Source organism: Gymnoscopelus braueri (assembly GCF_963280865.1).
Source record: "Gymnoscopelus braueri genome assembly, chromosome: 3".
Lineage (NCBI taxonomy): Eukaryota > Metazoa > Chordata > Actinopteri > Myctophiformes > Myctophidae > Gymnoscopelus > Gymnoscopelus braueri.
This window is the reverse complement of record NC_137612.1, coordinates 14704262-14722160: the sequence shown is the minus strand read 5'-3', so window position 1 is coordinate 14722160 and position 17899 is coordinate 14704262. Positions and strand designations below refer to the sequence as shown.

The window sequence follows — 17899 nt, the reverse complement described above, 5'->3', positions numbered from 1 at the left end:
CAAGTGAAATTGGAAGTGATGACACAAAGAAATGAACAAAACAAAATGGAACTGATCACTAAAATGATAAGAATGAAGCTGATAAATTAGTACTCTCTCCTGATTGGCTGAAATGTTGTCACCTACACCTGACAATGTATTTGCTGTTTAAAGAGCTGGAGAGACATGGAGAGACTCCTATGACTGAACTAACACTCGTCTCGGCAATGACTACTGTCAGAATATAGTGATTTGAACCTTTTAACAAAAAAACTTTTGTTTTAACCCAAAAAATATCACTGACCCTACCTTTAAAGCAATGTAAAGCCTGTGACGTATTGAGCCCATAGAGGTATAATATAACGATTGAGCCTCCAACCATCATCTACATCCGGAAGGAGGAGGAAACCAACTTTCATGGCAGAGAGTCAATCCCATCGCCCGGAAGGATGATCGTACTGTAAATGGTTAATTCTCGCTGCCAGGCAACCGATGACACGAATGAAGTAGGCGTGTTCTGTTTTCTTTTTTTTAAATATTATTATTGTTCATGTTCATACTTTGAAGCCATGATGATTGGAGTGAGAAAGCTCAGATATTAACCAGTTTATTTATGTATAACCACCACTGTGTGTTTGCGTAGATTTCACATAGAAAAAAAGACTTGTTTCCCCGCGTTGGCAGGTTGCTTGACAACCCAACCAGCCAATCACAGCGTTACCCGTCCCTCCGGGCGATGGCATTATTTGGATGTTGTCATGTACTTGCAATAGAGTGGTTGTGGCGGGACTTTGGATTGAATGTTAAAGTAAAACTAGTGAAAATGACAGCGATCAGATCGTTATTATAACTACTGTCTCGCGATGATCAGCCATCGTTACGTTGTGGCTACAGATGCTTGATGTGGTGAGTTAATAAATACCGTATATGGTTAATACTGCGTTACTTATTTCACCAAAGACAAGAGTCGATGTGTAGTGACTTCTCTCTGTCGCTCTGCTAGGAGCTGGTGCTATTCCCATAGACAGAAACCTCCACTACCGTGCGAGGTCTCCAGTTGTAGTACAAAGATAAAGAATACGATTTCGCTACTCACCGAAACAAAGAATGTTTTGTGTTGTTGAAGGACGATTCTCCACGGTGGGTATTGTCTCAGGACCCCACCGTCTCTGTATAATAGAGTTTTTTGGCAGAATATAAAATATGTCCACCAGACGGATATTACTCAACTGCGCCCTCTACAGATCTGGTCAATATAAAATACCGTTGACCAGATCTGTAGGGGGCGCATGTTGAGTAAATACAACATTTTCCGCCTGGCGGACATTATTACATTTTCTGCCCAAAAAGTGGATTTTACACCAACAGTGTGGTCCTGAGACGTTGCCCACCACGGAGAATAGTCTTTCAACATTTTAAAACAGCATTTGTTTCGGTTAGTAGTTAAATGGTTTTCTTTATTTTTGTACTCCAGTTGGAGACCTCGCACGGTAGTGGAGGTTTCTGTCTATGAACTCGCCAGCGCTCTGGACCAGAGCTAGCCATGGTTCACATGACGCTCATCTGTCACAAAACAAGCGTCATGGCGCTACTTGTTCCTGGTTTTTGAAATGTTTACATTTACAACCCGTACATCTACATAAACGTTCAGATTTCAAATATAAAGTGCTGACCCCACGGCCATGGATGTTAGAAGTTAAAACGCCTGGGTCTAAGTACCCGTATCTTCCGTGTTGTTCAATAAAAAGCATTTTTATCCGATCGATGGCCATTTTTTCAAAATGTTCTCCATATGCTTTCAACTACGCGACCCCATTGGTTGGGAGGTGTACTGCACTCTGATACATTATAACTCTGAAAGATTTACCGCCGATAGGAGTAGAATGCTTTTTATTGAACAATACGGAAGATATGGGTACTGAGACCCGGGCCGTTCAACTTGTTACATTCGTGGCCGTAGGGTCAGCACTTTATATTTGAAATCTGAACGTTTATGTAGATGTACGGGTTGTAAATGGAGAAATGTCAAAAACCAGGAACAAGTAGCGCCATGACTGTCATGATATGACAGTCACGTTTCAGGGCTAGACCTAGTAGACCAGAGCTAACTCAACAGCGACCAACAGGCATAGATAAAAACAGAAATGGATTATAAAGGTATTAACTTTAACTTGAAGTCGCTATGAATGAATGATCATGTTTCGTATGTGAAAACAGATCTTCATTGTCTAATATCATCTGATCTGGCTATAATGTAGCACAAAGGATGACCTAGTTATGTTGCGCTACAGAGTTGCTGTGCTCTGATTACGTAACAGTGATGGGAAAAGTACTCACATTTGTTTTTACTTAAGTAAAAGTATCAATTCTGCAATGTAGAAATACTCTGTTACAAGTAATTAAGTAATTAAGTCAATAATTACAAATTTACTTCAGTAAAAGTACAAAAGTAATTGGTATCAAATTGTACATTTCAGGTTTCAAAATGTATAATAATCATTTGCAAATAGCAGATCTCTGCAATGCGTTTTGAGCTTGTAGATCTGCTATTTACAATAATATTACAATAATAATCACTACCTCCTACATAATGACCTCTGAATACGCAGGGGTCTTCAACAGGGGGTCCCGGGACCCCTAGGGCACGGGTCTTCAACATTTTAAGGCCAAGGCCCACCCTAGCCGAGAGAGAGAGATGAAGCAGGGACCCCTTCTATATTGTATAAAATTGTGTTGCAGATTAAACAGTTTTGTTCCCTCTACAGTGTAGAGGGAACAAAACTGTTTAATCTGCAACACAATTTTACTACACCTATACCTCTTTGCCAAAAATAGCCGATCTACAAGCTCTCAACGCCTCGCAACGCGAGGCGTTGAGAGCTTGTAGATCTGCTATTTTTGGCTAAAGTTCTCTTCAGAAAAGGGATGCTAGTATAGTGGTTAATGTAAAAAACATATCACACAAAGATTTGGCGACCCCCCTGTAGTAACTCTGAGGACCCCCTAGGGGCCCTCAAAGTTGTGTGATACAGTAGGATATTTTTTTTTACATTAACCACTTGAACCCCAGCATCCCTATTCTGAGGGGAACTTTAGCCAAAAATAGCAGATCTACAAGCTCATCGGCATAGAGGTTTGGTGTAGACAGGAAAAATGCAGACTAGAGTGAAAGGTCGAGTTGACCTCAATGTCTGAAAATACACATTAACATGAATCCAACAAACACTGATGATCGTGCTGTCAAACATTGAAACTATATCATGGAATCATAGCCCCGTTTGGAAGCTCTCCCTCCGCTATATACGTAGCTCCGAGATGAGGTCTCGCTGTAGCGGGTACCGGCAGAGGTAGAGTCCGTCCAAACGTACTGTAGTGTGGATCATCTTTTCGCCACATCGTATCCAAAAAGTAAAGGTAGCAGGGGCGTGGGCAGAAAAACCACATGGGTGGGCCCAGGCCTACCTATGCCCACCCATGTGGTTTTTCTGCCCACCCAAAAAAATGGTCATATTCAGCCATTTTGATAACAGTGTATATATAGGTACCCGAAATCCGTCACAAACCTGCAAAAAAGCATTAAAAAGCGCTAATAACCGCAAAGCGCGCGCGGTCCGGGCACCCACACGTGACTCCCTAGGCCCAGCCTCGGCTAGCGTTCTGGCTACGCCACTGAAAGGTAGTCCCAGACACCTACAGATGATGGAGGCTTTTTCCGGAAAGTAAACTTTTTAGGACAGGGTTGAAAAACCTGTTTGAATCGATTATTTAGTCTGTCAGGCAGCCGTGTTTTCCCATTCAACCCGGAAGAACCCCTGACGGCAGGTGCCAGTACTGCTCCCGATTCGGCTACAATGGGGAAAACATGGCACAGGCTCACAGACTAAATAAGCGATTGAAACGGTCCAACCCCGTCCTCAAAAGTAAAATTTCCGGAAAACCCTCAAACATCTGTACTGTAGGTGTCTGTCCGGGACTACCTTTACTTTTTGGATACGATGTGGCGAAAAAGGTGATCCTCACTCTGTACTCTGCCGGTACCCGCTACAGTGGGACCTCATCTCAGAGCTTATATAGCGGAGGGAGGAGTTCCAAATGGGCCTAATGCAGGGGTGTGGGCAACTGGCGGCCCGGGGGCCACATGCGGCCCCCACCTTCACTTAATGCGGCCCACAGGTTAATATTGGAATACTGATATATTATTGATTTCAGCTGTTACAATTCCAAACATGCAAACATGACCCGCTTTAATTACTTCAGTCTATATTAGTAGCTTAATGACTAGTTTTAAAATACTATTGTCTTTTTTATGTCCAGTATATTTGTATTTAAGTTCATAAAGTTAACATAAGTATAACTAAACGCATTTGAAATGAAAAAAAAAAAAATTCTAATTCAAAAATAGCAAAAATAGCAGATCTACAAGCTCAAAACGTGTCGCAGCGTGACACGTTTTGAACTTGTAGATCTGCTATTTTTGCTACTTTTGTGTGACATAGACTGGATATAGTATAGAATGGGCAGAAACTAATGGAAATATGGCATTCATTTACGAAAAAAGTTAAAATACATTATGCAATGTGGCCCTCTGGAGTGAGTGTGGAAATATAGTGGCCCTCCATCATTAAAGTTGCCCACCCCTGGCCTAATGGAATCTATGCAGTTTGATCTGACTGCAACACAATTGTATGGACCAGTACATGATGAACTGTCTGTGTTAACCCTTACCTTCCTGTAGGTAGGTAGTCTGGTGATATATGGACCAGTACATGATGAACTGTGAGCTCTTAGCAACGTGTAGTGCCCTGGGGTACCTGGAGGGGGAGACCTATCACGCTGAACCTGACTGCATAGGTGAGTACCATCATCACATGATCGAAAAGAAACCACCATAGACAACAAGGAGTTAGTGTAGTAGTCTCAAGACAGACGGATTGCGGATTGCAGCTTTCTTTCAGAGTAGACGAGGACATTTCACGTGCAGGGCAGATATGACAAATAACTTAAATATACAAAGAAATAATGACATTTAATCATTTTATACATGTAAAAAATAGCAGAAATAGCTGATCTACAAGCTTGCAACGCGTCAACTAGCAGTTTCACTCATTCTTTTGTTTTTCAAAGTGACTCGGCAGTTATCGATTGGATTTAACATTAATTTGTTCCACAAGCGTACATTTTACCTATCATTTTATAATTGACGATTTACTTTTCGGGCATGTCCTTTGGGCAAGTACAACATGACCTGTTGTACTTGCCCAATTGGTCAGGGGATATTTAAAAAATCATCTCACAAAGACTGAAATGCAGTTTCCCTAGGGGAATTTTTGACAGCTGCTGAAAGTTGGGGTACCATAACCTTATGCGGGAAAAAAAATACTAATTCTGTTTTAAGTAGCATGTGAGGGGTCAAACTAGGTTTTTTTTAATGATTCTGAATCCATTGCAAGCATTTGTTTTGCACCAAAACCACTCCTTGGACTAAAAACAGCCATAGCCAACCAAAAAATGCTTGCAATGGATTCAGAATCATAAAAACACCCTAGTTTGACCCCTCACATGCTACTTAAAACAGAATTAAATTTTAAAAGAAATTCTCGCATAAGGTTATGGTGGGTACCCCAACTTTCAGCAGCTGTCAAAAATTCCCCTAGGGAAACTGCATTTCAGTCTTTATGAGATGTGTTACTAGACACCTTTACAAACACATTGGTGAAGACATTTCTTGGTAAGGAATTTATTCCTAGATATGACATTATTCTGATAATATTCCCTGACTAAATGGGCAAGTGCCTCTTGAGACCTTAGTGTCAACCCCTGCGTCACTTTGTGACGCGTTGTAGATCTGCTATATCTGCTTTTTTAGATATTTCAAAATGGAAACGATTATGCAAAAATAATTGTGATTATCTAAAAAAAAAAAAATTAGGCTATTATGTAGTAATTGTGACAGGCCTACGTGCGTGTCCTGATTTTCTCTGATCCTTTTTCCTGCGACCTCAAATGTTCTAATCCAGAGAGTGTGAAAGACTTGATTCGATATCTACGCCATGAGGACGACACGCGTGACATCCGTCAGCAGCTGGGAGCGGGGCAGATCCTCCAGAACGACCTTCTGCCCATCATCACGCAGCACTCAGAGAACAAACCTCTGTTTGATGCCTGCATCAGGTAGACGCTCCCCTGGTTGGTGACGTCGTGGACTTGAATGTCAATGTTGAAATGTCACATCGGTGCATCCCTAATCACTCTTCTTCTTCTCTGGTGTTACAGACTCATGGTCAACCTGACCCAGCCGGCCCTCCTTTGCTTTGGTAAAATCCCAGACGACCCGGTTTTCAGACATCACTTCTTACAAGTGGAGTGTTTCCTACAGGCCTACAAAGAGGTATGGATTCTGACACCACCTTTTGCAACGAACTTCATACATGTACAGGAACAACACTGTGATACTTGTTATTTACACCCATTAAGACCGGGAACGCATCTGTGTCATTTTAAGATTTCTTTGGCTATTCAAGAATAGCAGATCTACAAGCTCATATTGCACCGAGTGCCGCACTAGGTGGGGGTCCGTGGCCAAATGCATATCTAAAAATATGTTTTCTAAATCCTAACAGTATGTTGCTATATCAGTGTGGTGGTCCAACCTTTCCATATCGAGGACCCGCAAAATTATATGTATTTGGCTGCGGACCCTCATCTCAAAATATGTTGTTCCAGGGACCCCCAGAAGCACAGATCGGAGTAAAAAATGTTCGCTTTAAAACATACATATTCAAAGATTTGCACACATTTTCCAAGATTTTTGAAAAAATAGCAGATCTACAAGCTCATAGCGGGGCACTCGGTGCCACGCTATGAGCTATTATTGCTATGATGGATGGAGTAGTGTGTAATCTTATGTTAATTGGTGTATTTTACAATTTACATAATTGCAGTTGGCTTAATCTTTTCTTATTCTTTGTAGGCCTTTGCCAGTGAGAAGGTGTTTGCGGTTTTCAGTGAAACATTGTACAACCTTCTACAACTGGTAAGTGTGGACAGACTCTTTAAAAAAACTTTCTTAAGTTATTTGTTTTCTGTTTTCACTGATTAATTTATATACTGTAATTAATTAATTTATATACTGTGTTAATCTATGAGTGTCTCCCTCTCTCTCTCTCTCTCTCTCTCTCTCTCTCTCTCTCTCTCTCTCCTCCAAGGACTGGGAGCAGAGAGAAGAAGAAGACAACCTGCTGATAGAGAGGATTCTTCTGCTGGTCAGGAATGTTCTCCACGTTCCTGCTAACCCTTATGAGGAGAAGGTAGGAGTTTTAAAGGGATAGTTCACCCAAAATATCCGCTGGTCATTTTGAGGGTGAACTATCCCAAAGTTGCAAAGTAAAATTCTGTTCTTTACAATATATTTTAGACTTTCCATTTCTGCTAAGCAGCAAGCTATATATGCGTAGACTCATTTGATTTACAGTAGGACAAAATGCGAATGCAAATATGAAACAGAAGTGGGGGGAGGCGGACATCCGCTGTAGTGTCTTTGCATTTTCAGCGCTCCCGTTGCACAGAAGCATTTGGGTGAAATTGTGTGAGTCAGCAGTCTTTCTTGAGAGACTAGGAGGAGACTAGTTGGAACCATGTCTTCTGATTCTTTTCTCCTCCTTCCTTCCTCTGGTGTCTCCTCTGGCGTCGGGTATGTTCTCCAGAACGTGGACGATGACGCCAGCATCCATGACAAGCTGCTGTGGGCCTTCCACATGAGCGGCTTCGACGACCTCATCAAGTTCGTGGCGTCGGCGCAGAGCGAACAGCAGTGGAGCATGCACGTCCTGGAGATCATCTCCCTCATGTTCAGAGACCAGGTAGATCAGGGGTGATGCAACTTTGATGATGGAGAAGGCCACTATATTTCCACACTCACTCCAGAGGGCCACATTGCTGTCGGGCAGACACTTCTTATCTCCGTATTTTAACTTTTTTCGTAAATTAATGCCGTACTTCGCCATTCTATGTCACACAAAAGTAGCAAAAATAGCCGATCTACAAGCTCAAAACGCGTCGCACTGCGACGTGTTTTGAGCTTGTAGATCTGCTATTTCTGCTATTTTTTCCCCTATTTTTCAATTGGAATCCTGAAAGTAACATTTTTATTTAATTTCAAATGCATTTAGTTATACTTATGTTAACTTTATGAACTTAAATATGAATACATTGGACATAAAGACAATAGAATTGTAATACTAGTCATTAAGCTACCAATATATACTGAAGTAATTAAAGCGGGTCATGTTTGCATGTTTGCAATTGTAACAGCTGAAATCAATAATATCACTATTCCGATATTAACCTGCGGGCCGCATTAAGTGAATGTGGGGGCCGCATGTGACCCCCGGGCCGCCAGTTGCCCATGTAGGAGGTAGATCATCTCCCTCATGTTCAGAGACCAGGTAGATCCTCTCCCTCATGTTCAGAGACCAGGTTGGACCCCAAGTCCTAGATATTGATAACACTTACTTTGTTTGTGACTGAGTCCTGAGCTACAGTGATGGGTGAGGTCACACATTGATTGACATTTTTATTAGGCAAAAGAATGTAAAACAACACAGTTACATTTATAATACTTTTGTCTAAAAGGTCCGACCAAAAAAGTCCTTGCGGACTTGTTTCCGTTGGGGTCCTTGAATAGGGGATGCTAGGGGTTCATGTGGTTAAACACTGCAATGTGTCAAAAAAAGACTTAATTTTATTGGGGAGACAGAATATCGTCTCTGTTGGGTGAAAACCTCTAATGTCCAAAGCTGTTACTTTTCAGGATTAAAATTCAAAAACAGCAAAAGTAACAGATCTACAAGCTCAAAACGTGTCGCTTTGCGCCGCGTTTCAAGCTTGTAGATCTGTTACTTTTGCTGTTTTTGTGTGACGCTGTAGTATGATCAAGTAGGGCGTTAATTTACGAAAAAACACAAAAAGTTAAAAAAAAAGGGTCTCTTCCCGACATTAACAATATATAAGACCACCTGTGGGGTCCTAGCCGGGACTCATTACATTGAAATTCTACCTAGCAACATCCCTGCTCTGCTAAGACACTTTTCTTTCTTTTCTGATGACTTGCAGAAGCCAGAGAACCTGGTGAGTGCCGGTCACGCTCGCTCCACCGAGGAGAAGCACAGAGACGGTCAGGAGCTGGAGCTACTGAGGCAGAAGGAGCTGGCGGAGAAACGGAGTCGCATGTTGCAGAGAGGAATCAGGTATAAATGACCAGGAGGGCTGGACTGCTTCCCAAAATCCACTTTGCTTTCCAACGCCTTCCACGGCTGAGTCGGCCGATATCGGTGCGGTGGAGAGTTGGTATCTCATATACCGCTTGGTTCATATTATATATATATGTATCATGAACGCGAGCGTCCAATCAACCACACATTTCAATCCCATGTTGTGGGGCCTCTAAAGAGCATACTGCCAATAAAGCGCTTTCTAGTCTGACCATTCTTTGGGTACCGACTGACGCCTGCAACCCACAAATTGTGTGGGAGGCAACAAACCACACTTTCACACAGTTCTAGTTTTCTCTGATGCTGCTGACTCATGGCGTCATGGCTTCCAGCTCCCACCTGAGGTCGTGCGGGAGTTCCCACTGCTCCAGATCGAACTGGATGACCACTAGCTTACACAAGGTCTTCAGACTAGGACTTAAGTCCAAGATATACAGGTCTCTGGTGTACAACCCGCCGGAGAAGATGACTCGATCTCCCACCCGGCAGCAGCTCATGCTGGGCACGGGACGCAGGCCGCCCGTCCCCTTAGGCTCCACCTTCGTCCAGGAGAAGGTCTGTGGGTTGAACTTCCACAGGCTATTGAAGCTCCTCCCCCTGTCGTCGGGGCGCGTTTTGCTACCAAACACGTACAGCTCTCCGCCGTAGGCGAAGGACGAATGGCGGCCGCGTCCTTCCGGAAGAAGCTGCGCGGAAGAAGGAGTCGTGCTCAGCCAGCAGTCGGTCTCCGTGTCGAACACTCTGATCTTGTTGTCGTGGCCCCCCTGGCCCCCGAACACGAACATCTTCGTCCCGATGATGGTGGCGGAGTGACACAACGAAGCGGGTGCTGCGGCGGTGCCTCTGGCGTTGATGAAGGACCAGGCCATGGTGGCCGTGTCGAACGTGTACATGTCGTTGGTGTATCCGCTCAGCTGCGTCCATCCTCCGTAGACGTACATGACCTTCCCCAAGTCACATGCCGAGTGGTCGTCCCTCCCCTCCGGAACAGTGCCGGTGATCTCGGGCTTGAACCATCTGTGGGCGTCTACGTCGAAGGCGTAGAGCACGTTGCAGAACACCCCCGTGCAGAACCTCCCGCCCCACATGTAGATGGTGTCTTCTATTGGCACCACCGTGTGGCCGTAGAGCATGAAGGGAACGTCGTCGTCAAGGGGACGTTCTCCTCCTCCTCCTCCTCCTCCGCTTGTCGTCGTCACCGGGGGCGACAACGGCGACGCCATCCAGCGCAAGGACACCGTGTCGAAGACGCAGACGTCGATCTGATCCCTCTGGCCCATGCTGAAGCCTCCGAAAGAGTAGACCTTGTAGCGCACTGCCGCCGCCACGTGATAGATCTGTGGTTCTCCTATCAGATGCAACACCCAGCGCAACATCTCTTCTCACACAGTGGTACGGCCGTGGATGAAAGAACGTGTCGCTCTGCAAAAGAATGGAGCGCTGTAGTGCGTGCTGCCGCTTATATTGGGTCAGCTGCACAAACGTCACGTAAAGTTAGCCTTGTTCCCAGCCTTTACTCCTCTCCGAGGAGAAAAGCCTGGTCACGACCTAATGCAGAGAGTGTCTATAGAAGTCCCAAACCTATTTCCCCTGGAGACTATCTTTTTCCACCAATCACAACACTCGTTTCATTCACGGAGAATGAAGCGTCAACATAATTTCCTTGGGAGGTACTTCGGTAAAGTTCCGGTACATCCGTTTAGACACTCAACCGGCTAGGTCTTGCCCAGCGTGCGTAAGGCTTGGATGGATGGTTGGACGCCACGAAACGCAATGGTTAACGGGCGGCAAACGGGCCTATGACACGTTTGTGACGTCACGTGTTTTGTAACATTTCCCATATATGGAGAGACCACTCAAGGTGTGATGAAGGCTGTGTTGCGGCCTCAACATGTACAGTAGTATGGGTAATGGCCTAATTATTTGCAGGGGAAGTTGTTAAGAGGCAGGTCAATTTGTTACTAAACAAGACCAGGAGACCTGGTTCTGCCAGACCCAGAATAAGTACTTTATAAGATCAGAGCACTACGTCACGGCTAAGTCGGACTTCACATGACGTGTCAGCCTGTGTCCCTTTTCAGAGGTCCCTTCTATGCCCATGTATGGACGAAAGGGGGGACTGAATGGCCGGACTTCGCTTGACGTGTGTGCAGAGGAACAATTCCGACATCCCCATATATGGACGAAAGAGGGACAAAAGATGGACAGACATTTATCCCCATATATGGACGAAATAGGGACAAAGCCTCATGTAGGCCGACCCTCTGGGTCTGGCAACAACAAACATACAATGATGTCCTTGATGATATTATTGTCAAATACACAAAATGTCATTTCACATTTAGCTTATTTGACAATGAATAAAATAAAGGACATGGTTGTTATAACGACATTATGATGTCGTGTGATGATGACATCATTACGTGGAATTCTTGGCAAAAACTGAGTTAAGGGATGAGGTCAGTAGTACCGACGGTCAGGGTTGCCAGATCTGCTTATTAGACAGAGTGTGGAAAAAGAGAGAGTGAAGCTTAAAAGGGAGACGAAACAAGATGAGTTGATGGAGAAGATGATGTCCTCGGCCAACAAGAAAGAAAGGATGAAGGCGGAGCAGGAGAGAAGGAAGATGGTGAATGAGATGGAACGAAAGAGGTTGACGTGAAGGAGAGAAAGAAAGCAGAGCAGGAGATAAATAAGGTGGAGAAGCAGATGGAATGGGAGAAGTTGAAGAGGGAGAAGATGATGTCCTTGGCCAAAGAGAAACAGAGGAAGAAGGTGGAGCAGGAAATAATTAAGCTGGAGAAGGACATGGAACGAAAGAGGTTGAAGGAGGACGAGAAGGAGAGGAAGAAAACGGAGCAGGAGATAATTAAGCTGGAGAAGGAGATGCTGAGTGGCTGAACATCGGCCTTGGAACAGTCCCAGAAACCTTTGGGACTGTTCCAAGGCCGATGTTCCAAGCTCACAACTGTGAGCTTAGCTTGTAGATCGGCTATTTTCAAATGGCTGATGCATACGTTAAAGTGCTCATGTGGCCCATAGTCGCTTCTTTTGGCCTGGTTTTCCTAGACCTGGTTGCTTGTTTCTCTCCCAGAATCTGGCAACACTGGTGGCAGAGTGTGCTGTATGTCACTCAGTATACTGAGCGCCACAATCATTTGAACCACTTTGAACCAATTTTGGGGGGGGGTCACTGACATGAAAAAAGGTTTGAGAACCACTGCTTTGCGTGACATTTGTACAGCTGACCCAATATAAGTGGCAGCACGCACTACAGCGGTCCATTCCAGCGAGATGTTTCTTCCACTGAGAGAGTGGGTGGTGCATGCGATAGAACCACAGATCTTTCTATACGCATAGTCTAAATGCATAGCGCCACACTGCTACAGTGCGTGGTTGCAGCCGTCGACTATAGATGCTCAGTATCGTAACGCAACAATGGCGCGTCTTCTAATGCACTGTTTGATATTATGTTTCAAGGTGGTAACCATACCCTTGCAACTGCTCGAAGCGGCTGGCTTGTGCAGTGACGTATACAAGCGACTGTACGCATTTCTTTTGTTCAAACTGACGTCACGATTCGACAGGAGAATTTGTGACACAAAGACGGACCTCTTTAGCAGTCTGTCGGAGTTCAAGAAGAAGTCCGACGAAGCCCTCAGCATCTTGGAGATCGGCTGCGGCACGGGGGCGAATTTCAGCTTCTACCCGTCGGGGTGCAAGGTGACCTGCACCGACCCCAACCCCCACCTCCGCAAGTACCTGTCCGTGAACGCGGCCGCCAACGGCCACCTGACGTTGGAGAGGTTCGCGGCGGCGTCGGGGGAGGACCTGGGGATCGCGGAGGACGGGTCCGTGGACGCCGTGGTCTGCACGCTGGTGCTCTGCTCCGTCAAAGACGTGCCGCGGATCCTGCAGGAGGTGCGGCGCGTCCTGAGGCCCGGCGGCGCCTTCTATTTCATGGAGCACGTGGCGGCGGAGCCCTCGACCTGGACGCACTTCTTCCAGCAGGTCCTCCAGCCCTTGTGGTACTACCTGGCCGACGGGTGCGATCTCACCAGGGACACATGGAGGGATCTGGAGGCGGCCGGATTCGCCCGACTCAACGGTCAACAGATTGACGCCTTTGTACACATACAGCCGCTTATTATGGGCTATGCTGTCAAATAGGGCTGTGGGCAACTAACCGAAAATATATCAATATTTGGAACCAACTAGTCCAGCAAAGTATTAACCCATTAAGACCTGAGGCCGCTTCTAAACATTTTCTAAATCCTAACAGTTTTTCGGAAAAAATGTAAAAAAAATAATTTTCACGATTTTTCAAAAATAGCAGATCTACAAGCTCGTAGCGCGGCACTCGGTGCCGCGCTATGAGCTTGTATATCTGCTATTTTTGAATAGCCTAAAGAAATCTAAAAGTGACACAGATGCGTTCCAGGTATCAATGGGTTAACAGACTTTGGGTTATGTGCTGTGCTGTACAGTCCAAACACAAAGGAGACTCTTTGTGTCTCCTACCGGAACCGCTGCTGGTCATCAAATTATTGGCTTAGGAATGCGACAAAAACTGAAAAATATCCATGAATTCAAGTCTCCACTTTTTTTGTGTAGTGGTGGTGTACAAAAATAGCGAATCTATTGTCATGAGAGCACACACTTCAATAGTCAAAGCAAGTCTCTCCAAACACCTCTCAAAATTGGAAGAACGTTTTGAACACAGATGCGCTCACTCTATCAATACAAAGCAAGGTCTCTTGACCATTGGGCCACGGGCCGATTTCTAAAAGTCTCTAGAAATAGCTATTGCACCGTAATACAAGAAAAAGAGACGTGACTAAAATGGGCTACAATATGCAACTATTATCAATGTGTGGTTTTCATTACAAAAATGACCACAACAGGTACAGTAGGTGTAATCAACATGTGGGTGGTATAGATTTGATTTATTTCATAATTAATTCTTTTTTTTTCGCCCTGCCAGACACTCCCGGTTTGGAGGATCATATGTCGTTCAGGGTCTCAAGTCCATCGGAGACAATGATGTCATCTACCACAGGGGTCTGCACAATGTAAGTACTAGAAATGGGGTGAATAATAAAGTCTGCACACTGTAAAGTCTGCACATTCTGAAGAAGACCTTGTGTCGAAAACGTTAATAAAGCCTTGACTGGGAGCTTCTTTTAAATTTACAGTGTGCAGACTTTATTATTTCTTATACATTTCCACTGTTGGTCCTGCACCTGCCGTCCAGCGGATGTGCCAGTTTTATTGTTTCTTTAGTGTCGTCCCTATGTTCCCCCGGGTTCTATGTTCCCCACTTACCTTAGGGTTGGGTTTAGGGTTAGAGTTGAGTTTAGGGTTAGGTCAGGGGTCTTCAACGTTTTCAGGCCAAGGACCCCCTAGCTGAGAGAGAGAGATGAAGCAGGGACCCCCTCTATATTGTATAAAATTGTGTTTCAGATTAAAACATTTTTGTTTACTTGGTCTGCTCTTTTTGCCAGACCCAGGGGGTCAGGCCTACATGAGGCTTTGTCGGTCCCTCTTTCGTCCATATATGGACAAAAACGGTTCAACGTTTTCGTCCATATACTGTATGATGCTTACATGTCCCTCTTTTTGATTGGCCAAGCTTAGCGTGACGTATGCTTTTCACCTACTGTATATGTACTAGGAATCTATTCTGGGTCTGGCCTCTACACCTATACCTCTTTGCGCCTCGCAGTTGTGAGCTTGTAGATCTGCTATTTTTGGCTAAAGTTCTCCTCTGAAAAGGGATGTTAGGTTTCAAGTGGTTGAGGTAAAAAAAAAAATCCTATCACACCCCCCTGTTGAAGACCCCTGGGTTAGGTAATCATCATACTACAGCGTCACACAAAAAGCATCAAAAGTAGCAGATCCACAAGCGTTTTGAGCTTGTAGATCTGCTACTTTTGATAATGTTTATTTGAATCCTGAAAAGTAACAGTTTCCACCGGACAGATATGAAAAGCTTTACCGACTTAAAGCTGCACTATGTAACTTCACAATGTAAGTTAGAAGTAGTAGTAGAAATGATCACAGGGGTCTTCACGATGTAAGTACTAGTAGAAATCCCCCCCTATGCACATAATGATATTTTGCTGTCGGGCAGAAACCACTTATCTCCATATCCTGTAAATTAACGCGAAGCGGCGTGTTTTGAGCTTGTAGATCTGCTACTTTTGCTGCTTTTTTTTTTATCCTGAAAAGTAACAGTTTTGGTACATATGAGGTTTCCACCCTACAGAGCCTTTACTGCAGGGGTCTTCAACAGGGGGTCCGGGACCCCTAGGGGGTCCTCAGAGTTACTACATGGGGTCCTCCAAATCTTTGTGTAAGGATTTTTTTTTTTTACCTTAACCACTTGAACCCTAACATCCCTTTTCTGAGGAGAACTTTAGCCAAAAATAGCAGATCTACAAGCTCACAACGCCTCGCAGCGCGAGGCGTTGTGAGCTTGAAGATCGGCTATTTTTGGCAAAGAGGTGTAGAGGGAAAAAAGAGCAGACCAAGTAAACAAAAAAGGTTTAATCTGAAACACAATTTTATACAATATAGAGGGGGTCCCTGCTTCATCTCTCTCTCAGCTAGGGGGTCCTTGACTGCTTTACTGCTTTACTCCCTGCTTTACTGCTTTACTGATTAACTGATTAACTGCTTTACTGACCCCTGCTTTACTGATTAACTGATTAACTGCTTTACTGACCCCTGCTTTACTGATTAACTTTCTTCCGAAGTGTTTCAGAAAAAAGAAAACTATATCGTAGCTAGTAGACAGAATATATAGTAGACAGAATATATAGTAGACGGAATTAAGGGAAATATTTGTTTGTTTCTGTTTTTTTGTCCCAGTTCAAGAATTACTCTCATGACTCGGGGAAGTCGGTGAGGCGTGTTCCTAAGAGGAACCGGCAGGCGGCGGACGGCGAGAGCAAGCGGCGCTCGGCGCTCAACGTGCGTCTGTTCCTGAGAGAGTTCTGCGTGGATTTCCTGGAGAACTGCTACAACCGCCTCATGTACCTGGTCAAGGTGAACGCTTTGTTTCAAATATTGTTTTTATTGATTTTTCAAAATGCAGCAATGAAAAAAAAGGACTTTGCCATTGGTTCACTTTGAGAACCAATGGCCTATACTTTTAACCCATTAACACAATAACTGCCAAAGGGAATTAAGCTATTGCCTGCCAAAGACGTTAAAAAACGTCCTGAAAAAAAAAAAAATCTAAAAAGATTCTCTAATTATTTAGTATTGACACTCTTTCGATATTCCAAACGAATAAGGAGATAACAATTTCCAAAGATTTGCTGCTCCATCCACTTCAATGTTAAAATTCAAACGGACAAACAATTCACATTGTTTTTTGGTTTGAAACTACTGGTTTTGAGCTATTTTCAAACATCAAACAACACATGACAACAAGGTCATAATGACCTCGTTGACATTTGTGAAACCACACCTGAATCTGTGATTAGAAATTATCTGGGATCAATCATACTGGAGAAAAATATTCTGTGGCTATGCGAAAAGGTACCAAAATCGTTCAAAACCCTGGCAGGCTACAGACTGTTCTGAAAAAACTCTGGCAGTCAATGTGTTAAGACCTGAAGCCGATTGTACAAATGTCTTCTAAATCCCAACAGTTTTCTAAAAAGTGTATGTTTCTATATCAGTGGCTCTCAAACTTTTTCACAATAATTGTGTCCTTGCCTTGACAATTATTGTCAAGGACCCCCAAAATTATATGTATTTTATAAGAAAATATTTTGTTCCAGGGACCCCCCAGAAGCAAAGATTTGAGTTACAAATGTTTGCTTTAAAAATATATACAGTATATTCAAAGATTTGCAAACATTTTCACGATTTTTCAAAAATAGCAGATCTACAAGCTCATAGCGCGGCACTCGGTGCCGCGCTATGAGCTTGTATATCTGCTATTTTTGAATAGCCAAAGTTGTAAAATAATGCTTTTTAGCTCAAATCAAAAAGTGACACAGATGTGTTCCAGGTTAATGACAAAAATGTCATGTCACCGACCCCCAAATGAATATGCATTTCGCCGCGGACCCCCCCCCATCTGAAAATGTTTCTTGCCAGGGACATCCATACAAGATTTGTGTTGTTAAAATGTTTCAAAATATATTTGTTCAAGTAGTTTTCTCACACAGCCCAAGGTCAACTCTGAATTTGGTAGATCTGCTTTTAGCTTCTGTGGTCCTACCACATGGAATGACCTGCAGACTACATTGAAATTAACCACTCTAGTACCCTTGAGTCGTTTTAGAGCAATTACACATTGTGGTGACCAAACAGGTCACCACAACGTGTAATGGTTTTTAGAATTTTGAAAAATTCTTTTTGTAACTTTTATATCTCACATGTATGCCTTTTATTTTCCAATTCCCAGATGTAATGTATTTTTAAACTGTGATGTTGTTGAATTTGCACCGTATTGTATTACTCGACGACACTGCAAATGAGTTTAATTACTCAGTGTAATTTCGAGAATAAATACTAAAATAAATAATAAATTGAACGAATGAATGAATATTCAGATTTTTTCAAGATTTTTTCCCTGGCACAACATATTTTCAGATGAGGGTCCGTGGCCAAATACATAAACATTTCGCAGT

General features: G+C 43.7%; 2 protein-coding genes across 5 annotated transcripts in view; both read left to right on the top strand.

Annotated features, from left to right (window-relative positions):
• The first annotated feature begins 751 nt into the window (after positions 1–751).
• timeless (timeless circadian clock) overlaps positions 752–17899 on the top strand; it is a 38505-nt gene continuing 21357 nt past the window's right edge. Inside the window, exons 1-10 of one of the 4 annotated variants that reach the window (XM_080423209.1) lie at positions 752–885; positions 4719–4830; positions 5997–6150; positions 6253–6367; positions 6950–7012; positions 7185–7286; positions 7683–7838; positions 9091–9224; positions 14233–14320; positions 16122–16298. In XM_080423209.1, coding sequence (XP_080279335.1) covers positions 4734–4830; positions 5997–6150; positions 6253–6367; positions 6950–7012; positions 7185–7286; positions 7683–7838; positions 9091–9224; positions 14233–14320; positions 16122–16298 — 1086 coding nt within the window. In that variant the 5' untranslated portion in view covers positions 752–885; positions 4719–4733. The other 3 variants (XM_080423210.1, XM_080423211.1, XM_080423212.1) reach the window with 3 other exon arrangements.
• On the top strand, positions 12687–13418 carry LOC308082909 (thiol S-methyltransferase TMT1A-like; the record flags this gene model as incomplete). The annotated part of the gene is made up of 1 exon (XM_080424992.1): positions 12687–13418. One exon carries the CDS (start codon positions 12687–12689, stop codon positions 13416–13418), a length of 732 nt encoding a protein of 243 aa, XP_080281118.1.